This window comes from Marmota flaviventris, chromosome 5 (assembly GCF_047511675.1).
Source record: "Marmota flaviventris isolate mMarFla1 chromosome 5, mMarFla1.hap1, whole genome shotgun sequence".
Taxonomy (NCBI): Eukaryota; Metazoa; Chordata; class Mammalia; order Rodentia; family Sciuridae; genus Marmota; species Marmota flaviventris.
Window position 1 is genome coordinate 114,260,983 of NC_092502.1, and position 24,102 is coordinate 114,285,084.

Genomic DNA, 24,102 nt, shown 5'->3' on the forward strand with positions numbered 1-24,102 from the left:
TTTTCAAAGCAAAACACTTATATTTTGTGGGGAATTAGGCATCATCACCACTTGGTGGCAGTATTACAAAAATTTAGATTAAGGTTTTAGGAATGAATAAAAAGCTAGGTAGTTAAGCCTAACACCAAAAGTAAGGAAGAAAAGGTTAAAGTCACAGTTAAAAGTCACTTTAGGTACAAGTTTAAGTTCTACTTCTAATAAAGAGGGCACAATATTCTTTTATTACAATCATAATTTACTATATAATCATAATTTACTATATTCTTCCCTTTATAAGTTTGTGGTACATAATAAATATAGGAAATAATCTTGCTGATTAATTATAGGAACATGAATTCTTATAATAAGTAATTAAGTAACTTATTAAGTAAGGGTAAGTGAAGATAAAAATGAGTCAACATAAAAATTTGAACTCATTTTATTGCTCTTTTCTAGTAATCTATTATTAGATATTAACATTTTTACTCCTATGTATATTTCTTGGTGGTATATTTATTGAAGTAAGATATAACTTGAGGACAAAAAGATTATTTAGTTACATTAGAAAAATACCAATGTAGTAAATAAATCTGCATAAAATAACCAAGTGTTCATGTAATAATTTATTCTGATTCTTGTGTTTGAATGGATATTTCATAACAAAGTAATATAATACCAAGGGGGCTTCGTATTGATTTACTGATGGTTTGTTTACCAGTACTTCTTAACAACGATCAAAAGAAAAAATATGTGATATGAAACAAAGATTTTGTAAAAGAAAGGGAATGGCGTATAATATGATACCCTGGTATTTTTTTGTAGAGGGGTCTACCCTTCTTTGTACTTATAAGGGTAGATTTCGTGACGTGTATTTAAAAAGTTAAGGAAATATGTACCATTCTCGTTACTTTATAATTTCATATTTGAGTCTCATGAGAACGTATAAAGAAGGCTATATGCCCAATTTAGTTCATTTTAATTGATTAACTCTTAAGATTAGAAATATTGCAAGAAAAGTTAAAGGCAGCTTTTACAAAATGGCCTTTAATGACAAATATAAAAATACAGTATTGCATCTTTTAAAACATGATTTGTATATTCAGCAAGTGTTAAGTTTCTTAATTAAAAAAATCTTTTAACATATGTACATTTTTATTTGCAAATGAAACAAATTTATTTTACTTGACAGTGATATTTATGATGCTGACATCCTCATAAGGCTTATCGGTTTTGGGATTGACTTTCACATTTGAGATTCTCTGCACAACTTCCATTCCTTTAGTTACGCGTCCAAATACTGTGTGCTTATTATCAAGCCAAGGCTGTGTTGGAAACAAATGGAAAATCTTAGTAAACATGAATGTCTTAAGTCACACCCTCTGGGTGACCAAATTAAAGTGACTTTAAATTTATGCTTCATTTTATAATATATTTTAAAAGAAGTAGAATAATATATTAATAAAAAAAACTTAAACACTTTTAAAATTCATTACTAGTTTTATAAGAAAAAAATATAAAAGCATGTCATCCCTGGGTATCCATGGGAGAGTGATCCATTCCTGTCTCCCACAGATGCCAACTCTATAGATGCTAAAACCTCTTATATAAAATGGTGTAGTATTTATAATCTTGCAAATCCTCTTATATATTTTAAATCATTGCGAGATGATTTCTAGATTATAATACCTAGTGCAATGTAAATGCTATATAAACATTTGTTAAACTGTATTGTGTAGGGGTTAGTGACAAGAAAAAAAAGAGATGCAGTTTCTCTTTCTGAATATTTTCAGCCTGCAGTTGGTCAAAGTTGGATAAGGAATCCAATGATACAGAAGGCCAACTGTATAAAATAGTTTAATTAAATATCTACATCCTTCAGACCAAAGAAGCTGGAAGGTGTTTGCTAAAGGTAAGTTACTTTGCATGGATTAAAAAAGTATGACTAAAGTTTTACAGGTTCTCTGCAGGAATCTTACCTGAAAAGTAAAAGGCAGTTTGGAATAGTTTAAGCATTAGGTACCTATTGTATTAGATGACAGTTCAGATGATCGCACTGCCACTTGCTGGAACTTGGACAATTCAATCATATCTCACCATTTGTTTCCTCATCCATTATGAAAACTAAGGAAAGTGGCACTATAAATACTGTGAATAGTACATGAGACTGACTGCGTGGCAGATAACAGTTATATTTTTCCTTTCTTCACTGATAATTAATTAAGTATATACCTTTTATAATTTTGTGGCACTGCATAGCAATAGATTAGATGTATTTCATCAAATAAAATGCCATTGATTATAATTATATTCTTTTATCAGCGATAAAATTGTGAAAATTTTAGCCTTAAAATTGGGAATTCATATACCATAGTTCCTTTATTCTAAAGATGAGGAAAAAGGCTCAGAGAAGTGAAATATTTTTAAACTGCACAAATAGTAGTGGCAGAGTTGAGACTTAAAACTCATTAACTTATCTTAAATTGGAATGTAATTCTAATGGGAGTACCACCCACTGTACTTATTACATGACAGTATTATTTTACCAAGTTAAAAATCATGTCACATAACTTCACATTTTCTTCTCTAAATTGTTTTCATTTTTATATCTTGGCAGATATAAATAATGCAGAATTAGAGAATAATGCAGTTCTCCCATTTAGTTTACTCTTAAATCATAACTTATGAACCTATGATTTATAGACATTTATGTACTCACCGTTGGTACTACTGTTATGAAAAACTGGGATCCATTAGTATTGGATCCAGCATTGGCCATGCTGAGCGTGTATGGTCTGTCATGTCGCAATGTGGAATGAAATTCATCTTCAAATTCTCCTCCCCATATGCTTTCTCCTCCCATACCTGTACCTGTTGGATCTCCTGTCTGAATCATGAAACCCTTAACACAAAGTACACAAAAGCATATTACATTATTCCTTTTTTATATATCTAGTACATATACATACAAACACAAACACACACACATATATATATTTTATATATTTCTGTCAAGAGTGCCCTGAATTCAATGAAACCTTCCAAGTTCCTTAAAAGTAACTCTACAAATTGGTTAGATTAAACCTTTTTAGAAAGTGATGTTCTCAGTTACAGACATACACTGTCTTTCCTAATAATCTGAAGAAAACCAGATTTCCTTTCTTTTCACTAATTCGTTCTGAACCCTGACATCTGATTCTTCCTGTTGCTATTTCTGACCTGCCAATAACCAAGAACCACACCACTACCCGATACGTTCTATGGAATGCTATTCAAAATTCTGGGGCTGAGCTTAATTTCTTTCTCAGGTGTAATAGTTCTCACAAATCAGATGGCACTGTGGCTTTTACATGGCTTAAAGTCTTATCCTCTATATCTAGACCTTAGCTAGCTACAAGGAACAAGTTAACTTGGTGTTAATTGGTTTTATCTCAAAATGACCTTTTATTCATTGTTATCACCCTTTCTTCTAGTTACTGACCAAATAATATTGCTTCACTATGTCTAAAAAGTTAAGCCACTATTCCTGCCCTTGAGTCTAATATATATACACACATATTTTTTATTATTTATTTATTTTTTATGTTTTTAGTTGTAGATGGACATGATATCTTTATTTTTTTACATGATGCTGGGGATCGAACCCAGTGCTTCATATGTGTTAGGCAAGCATTGTACGACTGAGCCACAACCCCCAGCCTGAATCTATATATTCTTGACTATCCGTTTTTTTAATGGCTTCCGTTGTCCATTTTCCTGTTCCGTTCTAATAAACTTATACATGTGAGAGGTGAATTCCGTAGGTTTAAATCTCTTGTTATTATGCAACAAGATGCTATTTTTTATGGTTTGGATGTGAGGTGACCCCACATATGAGAGAATGCAAGAAGGCTCAGAGAAGAAATGGTTGGATTCTAAGAGCCTTAACCCAAGGGATTAATTGATTGGTGACTGAAGGCAGTTGGGGTGTGGCTGGAGGGAGTGGGGCATCAGCGGCATAGCTTTGGGGTATATATTTTGTATCTGGCGAGTGTTTCCTGATCATGTGAGCTACTTCCCTCTGCTACTCTTCTGCCATGTTGTTCAGCCTCACCTCAAGCCCTTGAGGAATGGAGCCATGCTGTACATGGATTGAGACTTCTGAACCTGTGAGCTCCCAAATAAACTTTTCTTCCTCTACAATTGCTCCGGTCAGATTTTTTAGTCATAGGAACAAAAAAGCTGATGAAAATACTATTCCTCAAAACTCATGAAATCTGTATACTTACCTTGATTATACGGTGAAATGTATGCCCATTATAATAACCATTTCTGCTGTGAACACAGAAGTTTTCCACTGTTTTAGGACACCTATATAAGACATATATGAAAAATATGAAGCCTGTTCAGAACATTTTAAGACAATTTTCTTTGCAGTTCTGCTTCCTAATGATGTTCTTAATGTCTTGAATATTTTAGGACAGTCTTTTATCCATAACATCATTTAATCTCAGGATAAATGAGTTGAAAAGGCATATAAGTACTAGTATATTTTCATTGTTTAATTAGTATCTTTAGATTATGAATGCTTATTAATCTTTGACAGTATTTTTTAGCAGTTAAAAAAATATGATAGCATCTTAACATATAACACACACACACAACTGCCAAATTTAAACAACTTTAAATGACAATTATACATTAAGAATATGAAGCTTTTTCAATATTATCTAACCTCATTAAATGATTTCACATGATATATTATTAAAAATAATGCCGAAAGCTAGGAATAGAAGGGGGAATATCAAGAGCATCTTGAATTAAGTACAAGGTTACATGGTACTAAGCAATTGAAAAGACTGTTTTAAGTTAAGGTGCTTTAAGAAATAGCCTCTTTTAGATAAAAAATGGTCATATATATCTATTGCTTTTGGTACTTTGTATTCATTTTACAAACTTAAACTGTCCAGAATACTTTTTCAACTTTTTAAAAATTAAAGCTTTTTGTTTTTTGTTAGAATTCATTTTGAAAGTGTACAACTACTGTGACTAAAGAGGGAGTACATGTTCAGCAAATGTCAGGAAAGAAAAATAATTATCCTTCCCTTAAATACTTGTTTTGAGACAAAAAAAAAAAAAAGTGCCAATTATAACAAGTAAGTCATAAAACCTTGAGTTTAGATGTGCAATTAAATATAACACTGGTATACATTTGTATATTGTTACAGTTTATATTTGGCATGTTCTGTTACAGTTTATAATTGGCACATTGGGCACTTTTGTTTTTGCAGTGCTGGCTGTTGAACTCCAGGCCTTGTGTTTGCTAGGCAAGTACATTACCATGGAGTGACATCCCCAGCCCCTCATTCAGCACTTTCATAGCCAATGTATTTTGTCCTCACAATAAGCCTGTGAATATATGTATAAAGTTCTTCCCAGTGTCTAGTAGAAAGCAATTTTTAGAAAGTTTGAAAACAGATAGATGCTCTATCAAACACTTCAATTCTTCAGAATTCCATAAGTAACAATTTTAAGTTGCATAGTTTCAAATGTACACATTTACATTGGTATTTATGTAAGACAACAAAAACAATACATACTCAACAGGAAAAAGTTTGATGTGAATGTCTCCCATACTTGTGTGGATAATGGCACTATCTGAAACTCGTTTAGGTCCTTCAGCTTGAGTAGCTGCCATGACTTCTTCTTTAGAAGGCTTCTCATTAAAAACATCCCGGTCAGAATCTGCACTTTTTGTATCTTCTGGTTCTCGTTTGGTAAACTTGGGAAGGAAAATAAAATGTGGCTGAATGAATTTTTCATCTGATGAACTTTTCATCTGATAAATTTATAAATAAACAACTTTTATTTTTAATGAAGTATTTGAGGAAAATAAGTTAAATTCCCATCAGAATAAAGCTTTGTATCAGGAATCATTTTCCATCAAAAAACGTGTAAGGAAATCAAATTACTTTTATATTTGTCTAATATAAAGACACTGCCTATAATAATGAACATGTATGATTTCAAATTGCATTTAATTTTGAGTAGAAATACTCTTGGGCACACACTTTTTTGTGGGGGGGAGCATTCACCCCAGGGGCACTTTACCACTGAGCCACATCCGCAGCCCTTTTTTATATTTTATTTAGATAAAGGGTCTCACTGAGTTGCTTAGGGCTTTGCTATGTTGCTGAGGCTGGCTTTGAACTCACGATCCTCTTGCCTCAGTCTCCTTAGCTGCTAGGATTACAGGCATGCTCTACTGTGCCCAGCCTCTTAGGTACACATTTAACAGGATAACTTATTTGTGATAGTATTTCACTTACGCCTTCTAGTATTTCACTATGACTAGCCTGCCACCTCTTCTTTACTTTTTATTGTTAGATTGCTTGGGTTTGAAGTCTATTTCTGCCATTTACTAATTATATGACTTTCGGGAAGTGAATAAATTTTCTCCATTTCTTCATTCATAAAAGAGGATAATAGTATATACCTCCCAATGAAGGTAGTTGTGAATATTTTAAGAATGGATATAAAGTGCTTAGAGAAAAGTGCCTAACATTTAGATGTTAATAATATACACATTAACTGTTTGTACTACTATGAGCAGAAGAATCCAGTACTAGGAAGGATGGATCTTGGCTCCCCACCCCCATCCCAGAGTCTCACGTGATCTAAATCCTCAAGTTTGGGAGACTGAAAGTAAATTTTAAATGAAGTTGTAGAAATCTCAGGGTACAAGGAAAAGTGATAACAATCTTTCAGTTGTAAAAACTATGGACTTCTCTAAGTCATTTCTTTTACTTGACTCAGTCATTGGAAATCCTCTCTTCTATGCCAGCTCTACCTGATGCCAACTGAGTTCTAGGAAGGAAAAGCTAGTGCACCAGTTCTTATTTTGCCTAATGACATTCCCTGATCCCTTGGATTGATTTCAAATTAAGAAACAGCAAAGCTATGATGTATTCTCCAAATTCAAAGGAATGAAATGGCTTATTGTACTATGTATTCATAAAATTTTTTTAAAAGTTAGCTTGACTTAGCCCACATGTCAATTTATGAAATTCTACTTTTGTTTGATGATGTTGGCATTAAAACAATGAATATAAAATTCATATATATGTATACCATCTCAGTTTTGCTCAAGGATATGTACCTTTAATAACACTGAAAGAAAATACATAACAATGTTAGCTAGATAAGGAAGCAGATTTTTATCTTTTATTTCTCAAGCCTTAAAATGAATATGTATACTTTAATCAACTAACAGTAAACTCAGGGAAAACAAAAAGAATAATAACTTGTTATTTAAAGTTTTTTAATAATGTGGATGGAAAATTAGTTTTTGTGTTTTTAGTATATATCAAGAATTCTCTGATAATTTTTGCTTCATAATTACAGGTGAAAATTATTTTCATTTTATATGTATGAATACATTTTTAGCAATGATTTTAAGAGTCATAAGCAAAATTGCCATTAAAGACTGAAGTATGGGTGCTGTGGTTGAAGCTCAGTGGTAAAGCACTTGGCTAGCATGTGTGAGGCATTGGGTTCGATCCTCAGCACTGGATAAAAATAAATAAATAAACTAAAGGTACTGTGTCCATCTATACCTACAAAAAAACAAAAACAAAAAACCCAAGTATGGAGCACAAGTTGGGATGAGGCGTGTGATTGGCAGAAGAGCATGAGCAAAGGCCCAGAGTTAATAAAGAAAAATCAAATATTATGAATGGGGTAAGTCTGACTGACTTGGTCAATATAGCAAATGAACTAAAAGAAAGATAAAGCTATAAAAGTGAGAAGACCTAGTTATCCTAGATAACTGGGGACTTAGTAAGGGTTTTAGGCAGAGAAAGAACAGTCACATTTGGGTCTTGGTTCTGTGACTACAGTGTGAAGGACAAAATACAAAAGCAGTGGTATTTCTATGCTGTACATTTTTCTGTTTGAATGAACAATTCAGATAGTCCTACTCCTAGGTAGCATAGTAGTATGGCTTTTAGCATAATTTTAGTACTTTTTTGTTGGTGCAGTACAGTGGTTAGAACCCGGGGCCTTATGCATGCTAGGTAAGCACTCTACCAGTGAGCTACACCCCCAGAACTCTAATCTTAGTACTTTTTGTTCTTCAGAGCAGGGAATAAATTCATTGGGGATACATAATTTCAAGACAGCACCATTACAATGAAGTCAAAAGGTAGAAAAGGAAACGGATTTAAAGAAAGAAGTTGTGCAAGTTCAGAGGAGATAAATTATCTTTAAAAGTAAAAGCTGAAAAACAATAAAAAATTTAAAATTCCATAGTAAAAACTTTAGGGATAAGATTATAACTTCCTCTGACTTCCTATCATGATAGCATAAATAGCTGTAAAAACCAGGGTGAAAATTTTTCAAAATGTGAAAATAGTACATAAATACTTAATATCTCCTAGTTAAATATTCTACAGTATAAATGTAATAAGATGGTAATCTGGTTGTTTAGAAAGTCTGCTGTTGCTGCTTAACATTCTCTTTGGTTGCAGACACAAACCAAGAAAACAACTCCCAACCAAGCTGGAAGAAACATTAAGGGCTTTCTCCTAGTACTTCCACATACCATATAAAATCTGTTCTTCTTGAAAGATGTACAGACTATTGTTGGGTCAGCTTGAATATTCTGGAGAACAGGGTTTTCAGAAGCTTTCATCTCTATAGTAGTGGCAGCACGATGCTTTTTGGCTATTCCTTGAAACAAAGCTAATTGCATCACTCTAATATTTTCTTGCTTGCCTAAGATCCGAACACACCTGGAAAAGATAACAGTGTTTTATTCAGTAAAATCACCAGAATGAATTCTAAACACAGAAATTTTATGGATGAAAAAATCAACTATCTGCTATCAATCTACAAAATAACTGGTGAAAAGTTTTTGAAAGTATTTCTCTATCCACTCAAAAGGTAATTTGGTAGATAAGTTTAAAAAATCCCATCAAGGGACTGTAGTTGTGGCTCATGGTAGAGTGCTTGCCTGGCATGTGTGAGGCACTGGGTTCAATCCCCAACACCACATAAAAATAAATAAAATAAAGGTATTGTATCCTTCTACAACTTAAAAAAAAAATTCCATCATTTAAGAGACTGGAAAACTACAGACCAGGGGAAAAATATTTGCAAAAGATATAGCCGGTAAAGGACCGTTATGCACCATATACAAAGAACTCTTAAAGCTTAACAATAAGAACAACGAATTTAAAAAATGGGCTAAAAACCTTAACACCTCACCAAAGATATACAGATGGCAAATAAGCATATTAAAAGATGCTCCATACCCTGTTATCAGAAAAATGCAAACTAAAACAAGATAGCACATCACATTTATTAGAATAGCCCACATCCAGAACACTGACAATACTGAATGTTGGTGAGAATGTGGAGCATCAGGAACTCTCATTCACTGCTGGTGGGAATACTAAAGGGTACAGCCACTTTGGAAGAGAGTTTGGTGAAATCTTATAAAAATATACTGTTACTGGATGATTCAGCAACTGGGCCTCCTTTTATTCAAAGGAACTGAGAACTTGTGTCCCCACAAAAACCTGTACATGACCTTTTTTTTTTTTTTTTAAGGGGTAACATAGACTTCTCTTGCAAGGGAGAAATCGAGGTGTTCTCCCCCCCCCCTTTTTTTTGGGGGGGGGGGAGAGAGAGAGAGAGAGAATTTTAATCTTTATTTTTTAGTTTTCGGCGGACACAACATCTTTCTTTGTATGTGGTACTGAGGATCGAACCCAGGCCACATGCATGCCAGGCGAGAGCTCTACCGCTTGAGCCACATCCCCAGCCCTGTACATGACCTTTTACAACAGCTTTATTTATATACTTGGAGTAATGTCCTTCAACAGATGAATGGATGAATACATTGTGGGTACATACAATATTATTGAGTACTATAAAGAAATGAGCTGGGCACAATGCTACACACCTGTAATCCCTCGAACTAAAATTTGAGGCAGGCCTAGGTGAATTTTGCAAGACCCTGTCTCAAAAAAATGGGTTGCTAGATTCAATCCCCAGTGCGTGCACACACACACACACAAAGTACATGAAGACATGGAAGAAACTTCAGTGCATACTACTAATTGAAAGAAGCCAATCTGAAAAGGCTACACAGTATATGATTGCAATTACATGACATTCTGGAAAAGGCAAAATTATGGAGAATAAAAATAGTGTTTTTTTAATTCACTATTAAGCATCCCTGGGTTCAATCCATAGTGCCAAAAAAAAAAAAAAAAAAGATTAGTAGCTGACAGGGATTGTGGGGTATAGAGGTATGATCAGTTTAAGGACAGAGGATTTCTAGGACGATGGAATTATTGTTTGATACTATATTTGTCCAAATCCATGGAACGTATAACACCCAAGAGTAAATCCTAATATAACTATGGACTCTGGGTGATAATGATGTCTCAATGCAAGTTCATTAGTTCTAACAAATGTACCACTCTGGTGGTAGATATTAATGGGGGAGGCTTCGCTTGTGTTGCGACAGAGAGTATATGGGAAAACTATATTTCTCTCCATTTTTGGAGAGACCCTAAAACTGTTCTGCACCACATTAAAAAGAAAAATAAATTTAAAGAAAGGTATTGTGTTCATCTAAAACTTAAAACAACAAGAAAAAACGTAATCATTTATATAATCTGCACTCAGTTCTACGTTCATGGACTCAAACAACCTTAGACCAAAAATGTTTGGGGAAAAAAATTGTGTCTGTGTCAAGATGTATACTTTTATCCTTGTCATTATTCCCTAAATGATACAATTTAACAACTATAATTATAAGGTTTTGTTAGTAATCTAGAGATTAAAGTATATGGGAGGATATACATAGGTTATGTGAAATGTTACATCAGGAATTTGGTATGTGCAAGGAGTCCTGGAACATCCCCTAGGGACATCAAGGGGTGACTATATAATTTTAATCCATTCCTATTATTTTAATGTTTTTACAAGCTTTCAAAAATCTTATATTGCCAAGAAATATAAATGTTTATATGTGGGAATGTACAGCACAAATTTTTCTTCCTAAAATATTCTTTCCTTTCATTTACATTCAGCAATAGTTATCTGATTGTAGATATTTTCTACTAAGACCAAATGGACTGTTTCACAAAAGACTTACTGTGGTTTCATGCATTTTAACTTCTGATTTTATGTCTAGCAGGATGTAATGCTGAATTCTGTGGTTAAAATATTTGGCAACATTTAACATTAACCAGACTAATTCAAATCAATAAACAAGACAGACTGAAACTTGTTAAAAAAAAACAAACTTGAAACTATGCATATCTTCTTTCCACTTCTTTTACAAACATGAGTGGAAACTTTTTACATAAGATTATAAACAACCAAGAGACCACAGAAAAATCCAGTCAAAACATTTGGTTAAGTTTAGACATTTGGGGCCATTCCACTTGTCTTGGAACAAACAAAACTTTCATTGTTTCCCTGATGAGGAAATGGCCCCCTATTTCTAAAAAAAATACTCATTATACTAAGCTTACCGGTTTGTCTCTACATTTATAACTTTAATGCCCAGCATTGTTCCATACAGCACGAAGTGTCCAGTTTCATCAAAAACTATATTAATTAATCTTACAGCATCCACCTTTTCCAACTCACGTTCTACAGCCATTCGTCGGCCAAATTCCATGTCTGGTAGCTGTTGCCTCATCTGTTGTAGTTCAGTAAACATCTAGGAAATGAACCATTTATTATCAAAAATGATACACACATATACATACACATACTTTTTTTTTTTTTTTGGCAGTACTGGGGATTGAGCCCACTGGGCTCTACCACTTTACCACTAAGCTTCATTTCCCAGCTCATTTTTAAATTCTAAGACAGGGTCTTGCTAAATTGTGAAGGTTGGCATGGAACCTGCCTCTTGCCTCAGCCTCCAGAATAGCTGGGATTAGCCCAGTACATGGTCACACCCATGTAAATAAAGGCAATGAGAACCGAATAGAAGCATAACACATTAAGAGCCAATAACAATTTTTATACTTATACAGCTTCTCAAGGGACTCTAAACCCTATAAGCAGGAAATAAAGGGACATTAGTAAGTTCAAGCATAAAAAAAAAAATTCTAGGACATGGGGTATAGCTTACTATTAGAGTGAGTGCATAGCTTGTGTGAAGCCTGGGTTCCATCCCCAATACGGGGGCCAGGGGGGAAGTGGGAGGAGGGGAGTATTTTACTCTAAATGATAATTGTTTTTTCTAATTAAAAAACCATTTGGTTAATATAACTAGTTCTTTTTCCACAAAGATAATAGTACATCTGCTGCCTTTTAAATGCCCCAGATTAGCATTTTCCAATGAAATGTAGTGCAAGCCTCTAATTTAAAATTTTCTTATAGCTACATTAAACAAAATAAAAACAGAGGAGAAATTCATGTAATATTTTATTCAACCTCATATATCTAAAATATTATTACTTCTACATTATGTTTTTTTCCTTGTCATTATCCCCTAAATGAGATAAAATAACTATTCATATACCATTTATATTTATTAGGTTTCATAAGTAATCTAGAGATGATTTAAAGTACATGGGAGACTATGCATAGATTATATGCAAATATTACACCATTTTATATGAAAGACTTGCACATCCTGGGAATTTGGTATCTGTAAATATATCAAGTGCTCAATAGCCACATGTGACCACAGGCTACTTATTTTGTTTTGTTCTTATTAGATATATATGACAGTAGAGTGTATTTTGACATACTGTACATACAAGGAGTATAACTTATTCTAATCAGGATCCCATTCTTGTGGTTGTACAGGATGTGGCATTACACTGGTCATGTATTCATATATAAGAATAGGAAAGTTATATCTGATTCATTCTATTGTCTTTCTTATTCTTATCTCTCCTACCTTTCCTTCAATCCCCTTTGTCCAATCCAATGAATTTCTAATCTGTTTTTGTGGGTTAGCATCAACATATCAGAGAGAACATTTGGCTTTTGGTTTTTGGGATTGGCTTATTTCCCTTAGCATGATATTCTCCAGTTCTATTCATTCACCAGCAAATGCCATTATTTAATTCTTCTTTATGGCTAAGTAATATTCCATCGGCCTGACACAACTTATATTGGACAACACAGCTATAGCCATTGAGATCCTTGTGCAAGTGTCTGCAAATAGATACCAATTTTTGTTGAATGAATGAACTCTTATTATCTCATTAATTTATAACATTCAAGTTTCAGAAAATGTTTCAGAAAATATTTTGACATGGAGCAGTTATATTAGATTACTAGTAAGTAAATATGATTTAGGGAAAAAGTGTTTTTTTTTTTTTTTTTTCTTTTTATGGTACCAACTAAGGGTACTTAACTACTGAGCTATATTCCCAGCCCTTTTTTATATTTTATGTAGAGACAGGGTCTTACTGAGTTGCTTAAGGCCTTACTAAGTTGCTGAGGCTGGCTTTGAACTTACAATCCTCCTGCCTCATCTTCCCAAGCCTTTGGGATTACAGGCATGCACCACTGAGCCTGGCTTTCTGTTTTCTGGAAAGAATGTACAAAGCTCCAAAAATTAAAAGGAAATGTGTGTTAGGGTATAAGTGTCCAAGATCTTACAGAAGAGCTTAAAGGTCTAATTAAGATTTCTTGTCTCCATGTCTCTAGAGAGCATGATACACATTAAATTATATTGCTTATTTTTGTACCAAGAATAGCTTAGAATGTAGGACTACATTTTTGGGATGAGGGAGCCATGATCATTTCTGCTGGAGAAAAAACTCTGTTTTTAATATGTAAGGTCTACTGGTAACCATCTGTCTTTATACATGTATTCAATAAGTGTTTATCCAATCTGATCAGCACCTGATCAGAATCTTCTAATGTACTCTAGCAGGACATAAGACCATAATGTGTGACACTTCATTTTAGTCAAAACTAAAAGGTAAAACTTGAACACCATCCCATTCAATTTCTTGTCAAACTGGGACTCAACTGGTTAGAAGATCCCCACTCCTTCAATACGGAACTATGAAATTCCAGTCATTTGTAGTCATCAGCATTGTAAGTAACTCTTTTGATCTATATTTGGATTTTTTGCCACACTCTCATTCTGAATCTCTAGTTTGGTCATGTCTTTACCCCTGGTCATCTCAGTGCTAGCACTTCAACAAATGAAGACAACGATGTCAAGAAACATGGGGCTGGGGATGTGGCTCAAGCGGTAGCGCGCTCTCCTGGCATGTGTGGGGCGCTAGGTTCGATCCTCAGCACCACATAAAAATAAAATAAAGATGTTGTGTCCACCGAAAAACTAAAAAATAAATATTAAAAAATTCTCTCTCTTTTTCTCTCTCTCTCTTAAAAAAAAAAGAGAGGGGCTAGGGATGTGGCTCAAGCGGTAGCACGCTCGCCTGGCATGCGTGTGGCCGGCCCGGGTTCGATCCTCAGCACCACATACAAACAAAAAGATGTTGTGTCTGCCGAAAACTAAAAAATAAATAAATATTAAAAATTAAAAAAAAAAAAAGAGAAACAGGGTAGATTGAGCAGTTCTGAAGACATTTTTGGAAAAGTAAATCTGATTTAAATTAATTTAAATTGTACTTACACTTAATGATTCATCAAAGACTCTCATGAGTTTTCCAGTTAAAAACCTGAAAATTCTAACTTTTCTATCAGAACCAATAGTTGCAATTTTCTTTCCATCGGGTGAAAAACATATGCTGGTTGGATAAGCCTTACACTTGGCAAATTCATATAAGTCTGTATCAGTTTTATATTCCCAGTTCACATTTTTGGGAAATTTATATTCATGAGGAGGCCCAGTCCAGTACTCAATCATTCCAGATTTATCAGAAGACACGACTGCTTTATAAATTGGGTTTAGCCTTATCTGAGTAAGAGGTGATGTATGAAGTTTGTCAAAAATATGAAGTGGCTTGTTATCTCCTCGACCATCATAAATGAAAATTTTTCCTGTACTCTTCTCAGAAGCAGCAACTGAAGATATGGCATCCCCTGGGCAGTAGATCCATTCACACTGTCCAGGAAAATAGCTAAAGCAGTAATGAATTAAGAGAAGGGAAAAAAAATAAGAAAGATCAGTATAAGTAAGCTCCTTCCCTAGCCCATCACCAAAAAATATACTGGCCAGTGACTTAGAATTTGGATTCTTTGCTCAAAAATAAGAGGTACAGAATGGAGAGGAGCAGCTAAGTACAGTTACTAAATTTTCTCTTTGACCTTGTTACTGTAATGATAATTACTTCTGAGGACCTACCAAACCACAAGAAGAGAATTACATATAAAAGCTCCTTTTTTTCTTTTTGGTAGATAATAAAACTTAATCAGATACGTGCCTTAAGGTATTCTGGGGCACTGTCTTTTAGATGTTTGCTTAAAAGTATATGTATAACTTAATTTTAAATAGGTTAGCATTTAATAGTATATAAATACATCTTTGAAACATTTATAATCAAAATATTTGGCCAGGCAAGTAAAGTTTGCCTGTAGTCCCAGGTGCTCAAGAGCTTGAGCCTAGGATTTCAACAAATACCAATCTGGGTTACACAGAAAGACTCCATCTTAAAAAAAAAAAAAAAAAAAAGGGAAACACTGTCCTGTCATAATCTCATTATTACTAATCAATCTTGATATTAAACTATAAACTTTGGACATGCTGCCTGATGAACAAAGTGTAAAAGAAATGGGACAGATATAATCCATTTACCAAACTTATACTTTCAAATGTAGAAAGTAGAAGTCATTCTGAGAAGTTAAACCATTATACCAACCATGGTGCTGATACTAAAAATCTTTTTGGAATTCTTCATATAAAATTTCTATCAATCCTGAAATACATCCTTTTTTGAATCCTCAAAGAGAATTTGTGAATGGATTTTATTTTTTAAAAATACTTTTTAGTTATAGATGGATACAATATCTTCATTTACTTATTTTTATGTGGTGCCGAGGATCAAACCCAGTGCTTCACATGTGTGAGACAAGTACTCTACCACTGAGCTACAGGCTCAGCCCAGATCTAATTTTTTAAAATAGCTACTATCTGGGGAAACTGAAACAGATCAAGTTAGGTAATTTAGTATTCTAACCATAAATAATGAAGTTAGTTTTCTTTAGTAGCTCATAAAATTATAACTGATTTTGAAGAGAATTCCAAACTTTGGGATTTTTGAATTACAGACAGAATTCAATTCATAGCAGGATTTTTTGGAGATAGAACTTTTAGGAGGTAATTAAGTATAAATGAGGTCGGAAGGGTGGGGCTCTAATCTGACAGCCTGGGTCTTCACATTCTCCTTCCTTCCCCCAACTATGTGAGGACACCATGAGAAGCCAGGAAGAAAGCCCTCATCAGAAATGAAACTCTGTTGGAAACTTGAGCTTGGATTTTTCAACCTCCAGCAATGTGAGAAATAACTTTCTGTTGTTCATGTTACATAGTCTATAGTCTTTTGTTATGCCATTCAAGCAGATTAATATAAGTCCCAGAAATTCCTGACAGTACTATATTAAAGCTGACATTTGTTTAGATATATAAATTTAGCTGGGCATGATAATGCACACCTATGATCCCCACCCTTGGGAAGCTGAAGCAGGAGGATCATAAATTCAAAGCCAGCCTCAGAAGCTTAGATATGTATCAATATAGTACGTTTTCTTAAAAAAAATGCTTAAAATATGTTTTATTACTACATTATCCATATACTCCAAACTTGTACAACAAGAAAGCGAATTCTAAGTATCAGTAATTAAACACAATGAATCCTCATTAATTTACTAATAGTATTAGTTGGATATAATAAATTTGTGTTATAATGCTCTTTGGAAATTTCTATGATAAATGATAAAAACCAGAACAGAAACCTCCAAATATCTCAAGCATTCACTCCACCTAATTTTCCCAAGCAAAACCCCAAAGCAGTTTTTTAATTGAATGATAATATAATCTGTTTGGAAATAACCTATGAAATGGTGTAGTGTGGGTTTAAAAATTATTTCACCAAGTCAAAAAATATATTCTTTAAAAAAGACTCACCCAAGCTTCAGCATATTGATCATGTCAAAGTTCACAACATCAAACACCTTCATTGCTTTATCATCACCCACAGAACAGAACAATGCTCCCTCAGAGCTAACTGCGATACTCTCAATAACTCCTATTTAAATAAATCAAATTAAAACATTCTGGTAAATACAAATGAAATCAATTTGCATGATTCAAAGACAAAATACAGTATTTTTTTTTAAAAAAACTTTAATTAGTACTGTTTACAAGAGCCACATACATAGACACAGACACACATACACGAAAAACTCACAAAATTCTTACCAAGGTGACTACGAAAATGTTTAACAAACTCAATTCCTTCTTCTATTTTTTTCCAGAACTTAACATGTCCATCATGACTGGCAGTAATAATAAAATCTGTCCTGCATATATAAGATTTTAAAAATTAATTTCTGAAACACACCCATGAATCAGTGCATTAAAAGCAAAAATTCATTGACAATCTATGACTTTTTCAATAATAGATTTTGATTTTGTTTAAATCTTCCTTTATGCAGACCAGTCTATGAGAGATCAGGAACATTGCAACTAATTTTATCCCAAGAGCTAGAATCAGAACTGAAATAGAATTTGACATTAAAGAAAGAAAAGGAAGAAAAAAAAAATCTCTCCAGGAATCACTAGATTTATTTTTGCTAAAATTACCTACAGGCAATCTTTTTATGGGAAAATATAATATTTTCAGTAGATAAAGAAACTACTTTCATATACAGCAAAATTAAACATAAATTTGTTTCATATCCTATACAAGGAATTTTGGTAATTTAAGAATCAAAAAGATTCTGAACAAAAGTTGCTCCTTAGGTATATTAAGAATAGAGACTTATTGAGCTGGGCATGGTGGTGTACGCCCATAACCCCAGCGGCATGGGAGGCTGATGCAGAGGATGACAAGTTAAGCTAGCCTCAACAACTTAGCAAGACCCTGTCTCAAAATAAAAATTAAAAATAAGCTGAGATGTGGCTCAGTGGTTGAGCACACCTGGGTTCAATTTCCAGTATCCTCTCGTCAAAAATAGACTTATTGAAACCTAGTGTCAGATACATTATACACATTGCCATAATTAACCTTCACAGCAACTCTATTAGATGGATATTTTTATCATTATTCTACAAATCAGGAAATAGTTTAAAAATGTTAAATTTACTTGCTCCAGATACATAGCTATTGAGTAGTTTTCAGATCTAACTATAAAACTTGTAACTTTTTGTTATATTCCAATGGCCTTGGGTTAAAATAAAAAACAAACAAAACAAATCTGAGAGTAAAAGCAATGCTAGCATCTACAAGCTGCTTTATACACTGTCAACTCTGGATTAGGAAAGATGCTAACATTTTCTTAGAAGTATCCTATATACAAACTGGGTGCAATGGCACACACCTAGTCCCAGGTGTTTGGGAGGCTGAGGCAGAAGGATCACACATTCAAGATCAGGCTTGGCAATTTAGCAAGATCCTTTCTCTAAAAAAAAGAGAAAGGATGCAGCTAGGGATGCAGCTCAGAGGTAGAGTACCCTGGGTTTTATCCTTAGTACCAAAAAAAAAAAAAAAAAAAAGGAGGAAAAAAAAAGATCCTATACTATGAAGGTATTTGAAGATATTTATATTTGTATCTGAAATGCAATTTGTCTCCAAGAGATCAAGAATAGACTGATCTAAAAAAGACTAATCCATCTACTTTCCATACTAACTGCCAATATCATCCAAGCCACTACCATATTTCATTCAGATTGTTATACCAGTGTCTTAACTGTTCTTTCTGTACATACTTTGCCCTATTTGAATCCATTTATCTAAAAATACAGTGGCCCTTTAAAAAAATAAATCTGACGTTATTCTCCTGCTCTGTGGTTCAAAATCCTTGTATGCAATATAAATCCTCTTTGGACTTAGCCCTCAGCTTTTTTCTTTGGCCTTCTCAGACATTTAATCTCTCTAAACTTTGGTTTCCTCATTTATAAAATGAAGCTCATATATCTACCTCACAATTGTTATCAAGATGAGTAAGATAATTTATGAAGAATCCTTAGCACATAACCTGGGCATACTATGAGCTCAATAAATAGTGGAACATTATTGCCATTATTATCCTCCAAATCCTCCATTCATCCATTTGGAAGGTCCTTTGAGATAGTTCCAAGATGTCTTGGTTAACTTATTAGAGCTAAAGAGGCCAGCTATCAAATTTTCCTGTTAAATAATATACACTCTTCTTCAGAGAAGCTCAGACACTACCTGGTTCATTCCCCTCTTGACATTTATTTCCAAAAAACATACACACATAACAGGGAATTCTGTCTTAGAGAATGCATTCTTTGTGTGATATAGGAAAGAATATGTAGACCTTTACTTAACTTAAACTATTACAGAACTTTAGGAATTTAAATAGAAGCCTGTAAAATCCTAGAGTTACTTCTATAAATCCATCTCAAAATTGAAGATTTGTTTTAAAAACATAAACTTTTTAAAAAAATGTTTTTAAAATTGTCAATGGACCTTTATTTTATTTATTAATTTATTTATACATGATGCTAAGAATCAAACCCAGTGCCTCACACATGCTAGGTAAGCACTCTGCCACTGAGCTACCATCCCAGTCCCTAAAAACATAAACTTTTAAGAAAAATATTTTAAAAGATGACTTACTTGGTGCATACCACATGGGTAATAACATCTCTATGCATGTAACTGCGCTCATACATGGATGCACTGGGGAGATTATCAAGATACACTCTTTCAAACTCTAGAACTGGAAAAAAAAAGTAAAAAAGTGACTTAACAAAAGTAAACTAAACATTATTTTCTTTTTATTTAGAATTTTCTAAATTCTATTTTATACCAAATTCTATGTTTTAATTTCTGTCAATTCACATGTAAGAATAAAACAATCCAAAGTCTGTTATGTCATATATGACTTTTATTATTTTGGAGCACTGGCATAGAACCATTATTTTAACATTTATTTGGTTAATCATAACCGACTCCCAGGGATTATACAGATGCTTAACTGTTCCAAAGATTAGAAAACTTAAACAACTTAAAATGCTTCTTGAAAATATCACAACCATCTTTGTAACTATGTAGATCCCAGTTATAGATGCTAATTTAAATAAGAGACTAATGGCTATCTGTAAGATGTCTCAGTTCATTTTTGAGGCACATATTCTCTTTGAAGTCATTAATACTGAATTTGAAACATGTAAAAACAATAAAATGCTTAGATTTTTAGAACCGAGAAAATCCCAGAAAATGTCCACTTGAGTGTTTCTCAGATTTTTGCCAGGGGCAAAGCACTCATAACAGTGGTAAATTGAGTCATGGCAAGAAATCTTTATTATGAGCTACAAATAATTTTGCTAGTTCCCGCCCAAATTGACATAATATGTATGCCAAATAAAATAATCCAATGATGGCCAAACATGCCTATGTAAAGTTGCTAAATTGAACATATGTTAGTTTTTCATTCCTGTTATATATAAAGTTGTCTAACTAACTACTTTCCCCTTCATTTTTAGTAACAGATTCCATATTTTTAGATGGGCCTCCTGATATCTAGCTACAAAGATGATTGCTATTATTGCTATAGCAATATAGTAATATATTATTGTCCTCCAAATCCTCCATTCATCCATTTGGATGGTCCTTTGATAGTTCCAAGATGTCTTAGTTAACTTATTAGAGCTAAAGAGGCCAGCTACCAAATTTTCCTATATTAAATAATATACCCTCTTTCTTACCTTCCCTTGGAGTAACAGGTAACCCTATGCTAATGAGATAAAATGGGAGTGGTTTTGGAGTGACAGGTGGCTCTATGCTAATGAGATAAAATGGGAGTGTTTTGTGATAGTCAGGAAGTCTTGAAGTGTGCCCTTCTTCCCTTCCTCAGTTCTACAATATAGAACCAGGATATTACTGCTGTAATTCTAAGAACAACTCAGGACAGTGAAGATGAGGCCAGAGATAGCCTAGTTATTTTAGGGCAGAAAGCTAGAAAAGAGTCTAGCAGTCTTTGGAGCTTCCATAGCAATTCTGGACTACTAACCTTGGGACTTATACACATAAAAGAAGTACACCTAATTGTTATATCATTGTTATTTGGCATAGAATTAAATTGTATCTGATTCATATTTTGTTGTTGTTTGTACCCTTTGGAAGAAATATTGAGAACAAAATAGGTTCCTGAATATGGACTTGAAGAGTTAAGACACAGTTCCTGTCCTTAAGAAAGTTTAATTAAAGGTAGTGTTACGTAATCATATCTCATGTTTTTTTCAATAGTGTATATATACAAGTCCAATGTCTGAGGAACATTTTAAAGGAGATGGCTTCAATTATAGACAGCAAATATTAAACACCTGTTCTTTTAGATAAAATTTTCAACAATACTTTTCTAACATTTCTAACATGCTTTTTAGTTTAAATTTTTTATTCAAATTGAATGCAGTATTGCTAGCTTAAAAACAACATGCAGGGCTGGGTTTGTGGCTCAGTGGTATAGGTTTGCCTAGCATGTGTGAGGCACTGGGTTCGATTCTCAGCACTACATATAAATAAATAAAGTCCATTGGCAACTAAAAAAATATTTAATAAAAACCAATATGCATCTGATTAAGGGTAAAGATTTTCACACCTAATAATTTCCATCTCTGTTTCGAATATTAAGATTGTAAGATATTTATCTCCTAACAGTAATACCAGCATTTCAGCCAGGTGTATCAGCACACACCTGTAATCCCAGGGGCTTGGGAAGCTGAGGCAGGAGGATCACGAATTCAAAGCCAGCCTCAACAACTTAGCAAGGCCATAAACAACTCAGTGAGATCCTGTCTCAAAATTTTAAAAAAACCCCAAAATTTAAAAAAGGGGTTTGGGCATGTGACTCAATGGTTAAGTTCCCCTGAGTTCAATCCATGGTACAAAACAAAGCAAAACATCAACAAACAAACAAAAAATTCCCAGCATTTCAATATTTTTGGATTTTTCCATTTATCCCCATTCCTTTCCTTAAAAAAGAACATGCAAAAAACATTAAAATGAAGTAAAATAATTAAACAGCATAGTATTACAATATTCATTTACTAAATATATTTATGGAACACATATGCAAAGCACTGTACCAAGCACAGGAGTAAAAGAGGTATGGTCCTTATTCTTTTTTTTTTTTTTTTCTTTCTTGGTACCAGGGATTGAACCCAGGGGTGCTTAACCACTGAGCCACAACCCAGCCCTTTTTATTTTTCATTTAGAGATAGGGTCTCCTATGTTGCTTAGGGCCTTGCTAAATTGCTGAGGCTGAATTTGACTTGTGATCTTACTACCTCAGCCTCCCTAGCCACTGAGTCACTGCGCCTAGCTTGATCCTTGTTCTTTACATGTTTAGTTTTAGCAGTGGAGAGAAACATTAATCAGAAAGTTACATGAACAAATATATAATTACAAATTGTAGCAAGAAACAGTGAAGGAAATGGTTGCTATAGTAATATTTACCAGAGGACCAGGCATTAAAAAAAGAATGCACTTTGTTTCAAAAAAGTGGCTGCTTCGGAATTTCAATGTGTTAAATTTGAAGACTACCTGTAAACTCAGTTCCATAAACATTACCTCCAAGTTATGATCAATGTGCTTTAGAAACCTTTAAGACTGGAAAAGTCACAGGCTTCCCAGGAGGTAATATCCAAATGCTAAACATGAAACATAATTTTGCCCAGTAAAAGAAGTAAAAGAAATTATTTCAGGTAAAGACCCTAATGATAATCTAGACCAGCATCCAGAACAGATATAGAAGAGTGTCCCATTCTCTAGTGGTGCACAAAGTAAGAGATTGTGAGAGCAAAGTAATGGGAGATGTAGGCGGCAGGAAAGAGAGATCATATCATAAAGGGCCTTATGTGTCATGTTAGGGAGTTTGGATTTTGTTTTGAAAATAAAATTCCTGAAAAGTTTTAAGTAGTGTAGAGTGAAAAAAATAAGATTTGACCTTAGACCACATTTCCATTGTATTAAATGTTTAAGGAAACATTTCACAGAAAAACTTGAAGCGCAAGAAAATTTAATCTATCCCTTTCTCCACTATTTCATTTGATTTTAAAAAATTTGTTATTATTCTGTGTTACTGTCAAAATACTCCAGTCTATGGCATCTCAAGAGTATGATTTGAAAACCACAGACCTCACATTTTGGATGAAAAAATACTGTGATCCAGAAAGTTTAAGTAACTTTCCCTAGGTTTGAAAATTCATTAATAGAAAACTTAAGGTTGAAATTGTCTTTCCTTACTCTTTATTACTCTATAAACAGGCACCGCTTTCTTCCCTGACCCCCAGCCCCTACCAACAAGACCTAACTAAAGACTTCAGGAGAATCAGTACTCTCACACATTTGCTATTCAGAATTAGAATTCTGACCTTATATAGCTGCTATGGGGATTAAATGAGAGGTGCCAAGTACATAACAAGTTCAGGGAAATGTTAGCTTTATCATCTATCATAAAAAATATCAGAGATCAAATAGTATCCCAAATTATCAAAAAGGGAATACTAAGCCCATATCAGTGTTCTAGGAGGATGTTCAAGTACCGAGTGGCCAGAAATGAGATATTCTGCGGGTACAATACCCCACAATCACACTCCATCCCTCTTAGAATCTTGGTGGAACTCAACCCTCCCACTCAGCAGAGGCAGCATTCCAATTCTCCCTCGGTCTGTCTCTGCAGCTACCTTTCCGCTTTTTAGCCAATGTTGCTTCCACAGGTAATGGCCCAACCCAGCGCTCTTCATTCTCCTCATCGTTTTCTTGGGCCACCGTCACTGCCACTGCCAACTCTCTCGCGCTCAATTCCGTTTTTTCCGGCTCTTCTGGGTCCCGGCGCCTTCTTCTTCTAAGTTGCGAATCGCTCCCACTTTCCGCCGCCATGTTGTGCGAAACGTCAGAAAAAGTGCGACACACAATTCCGGCACCAATTCCAAAGTCTCGGCGCAACCCTCTCGTCAGCGTCCGAGCGAGTTTCGGGATTGGCTGAGGT

General features: G+C 34.0%; 1 protein-coding gene across 1 annotated transcript; it reads right to left on the bottom strand.

The window, feature by feature from the left end:
* Positions 1-589: 589 nt before the first annotated feature.
* On the bottom strand, positions 590-24,088 carry Ppwd1 (peptidylprolyl isomerase domain and WD repeat containing 1). Its single transcript, XM_027951615.3, has 11 exons — positions 23,798-24,088; positions 19,728-19,830; positions 17,342-17,442; positions 17,048-17,168; positions 14,597-15,044; positions 11,508-11,698; positions 8,558-8,747; positions 5,556-5,737; positions 4,245-4,326; positions 2,696-2,878; positions 590-1,301 (listed from the first exon to the last, which is right to left on the bottom strand). Exons 1-11 carry the CDS (start codon positions 23,991-23,993, stop codon positions 1,158-1,160), a joined length of 1,941 nt encoding a protein of 646 aa, XP_027807416.2. The 5' UTR covers positions 23,994-24,088; the 3' UTR covers positions 590-1,157.
* Between the last annotated feature and the right edge of the window lie 14 nt (positions 24,089-24,102).

Bases quoted from the DNA above. Each gene is read 5' to 3' on its own strand.
- Ppwd1 (XM_027951615.3), bottom strand. From the start codon at position 23,993: ATGGCGGCGGAAAGTGGGAGCGATTCGCAACTTAGAAGAAGAAGGCGC. The intron at 17,169-17,341 runs GTAAGAATTTTG...TTATTTAAATAG, and splicing joins ACATTTTCGTAGTCACCTTG to GAGTTATTGAGAGTATCGCA. The intron at 5,738-8,557 runs GTATGTGGAAGT...TTCCTTCCCAAG, and splicing joins AGAAGAACAGATTTTATATG to TTTACCAAACGAGAACCAGA.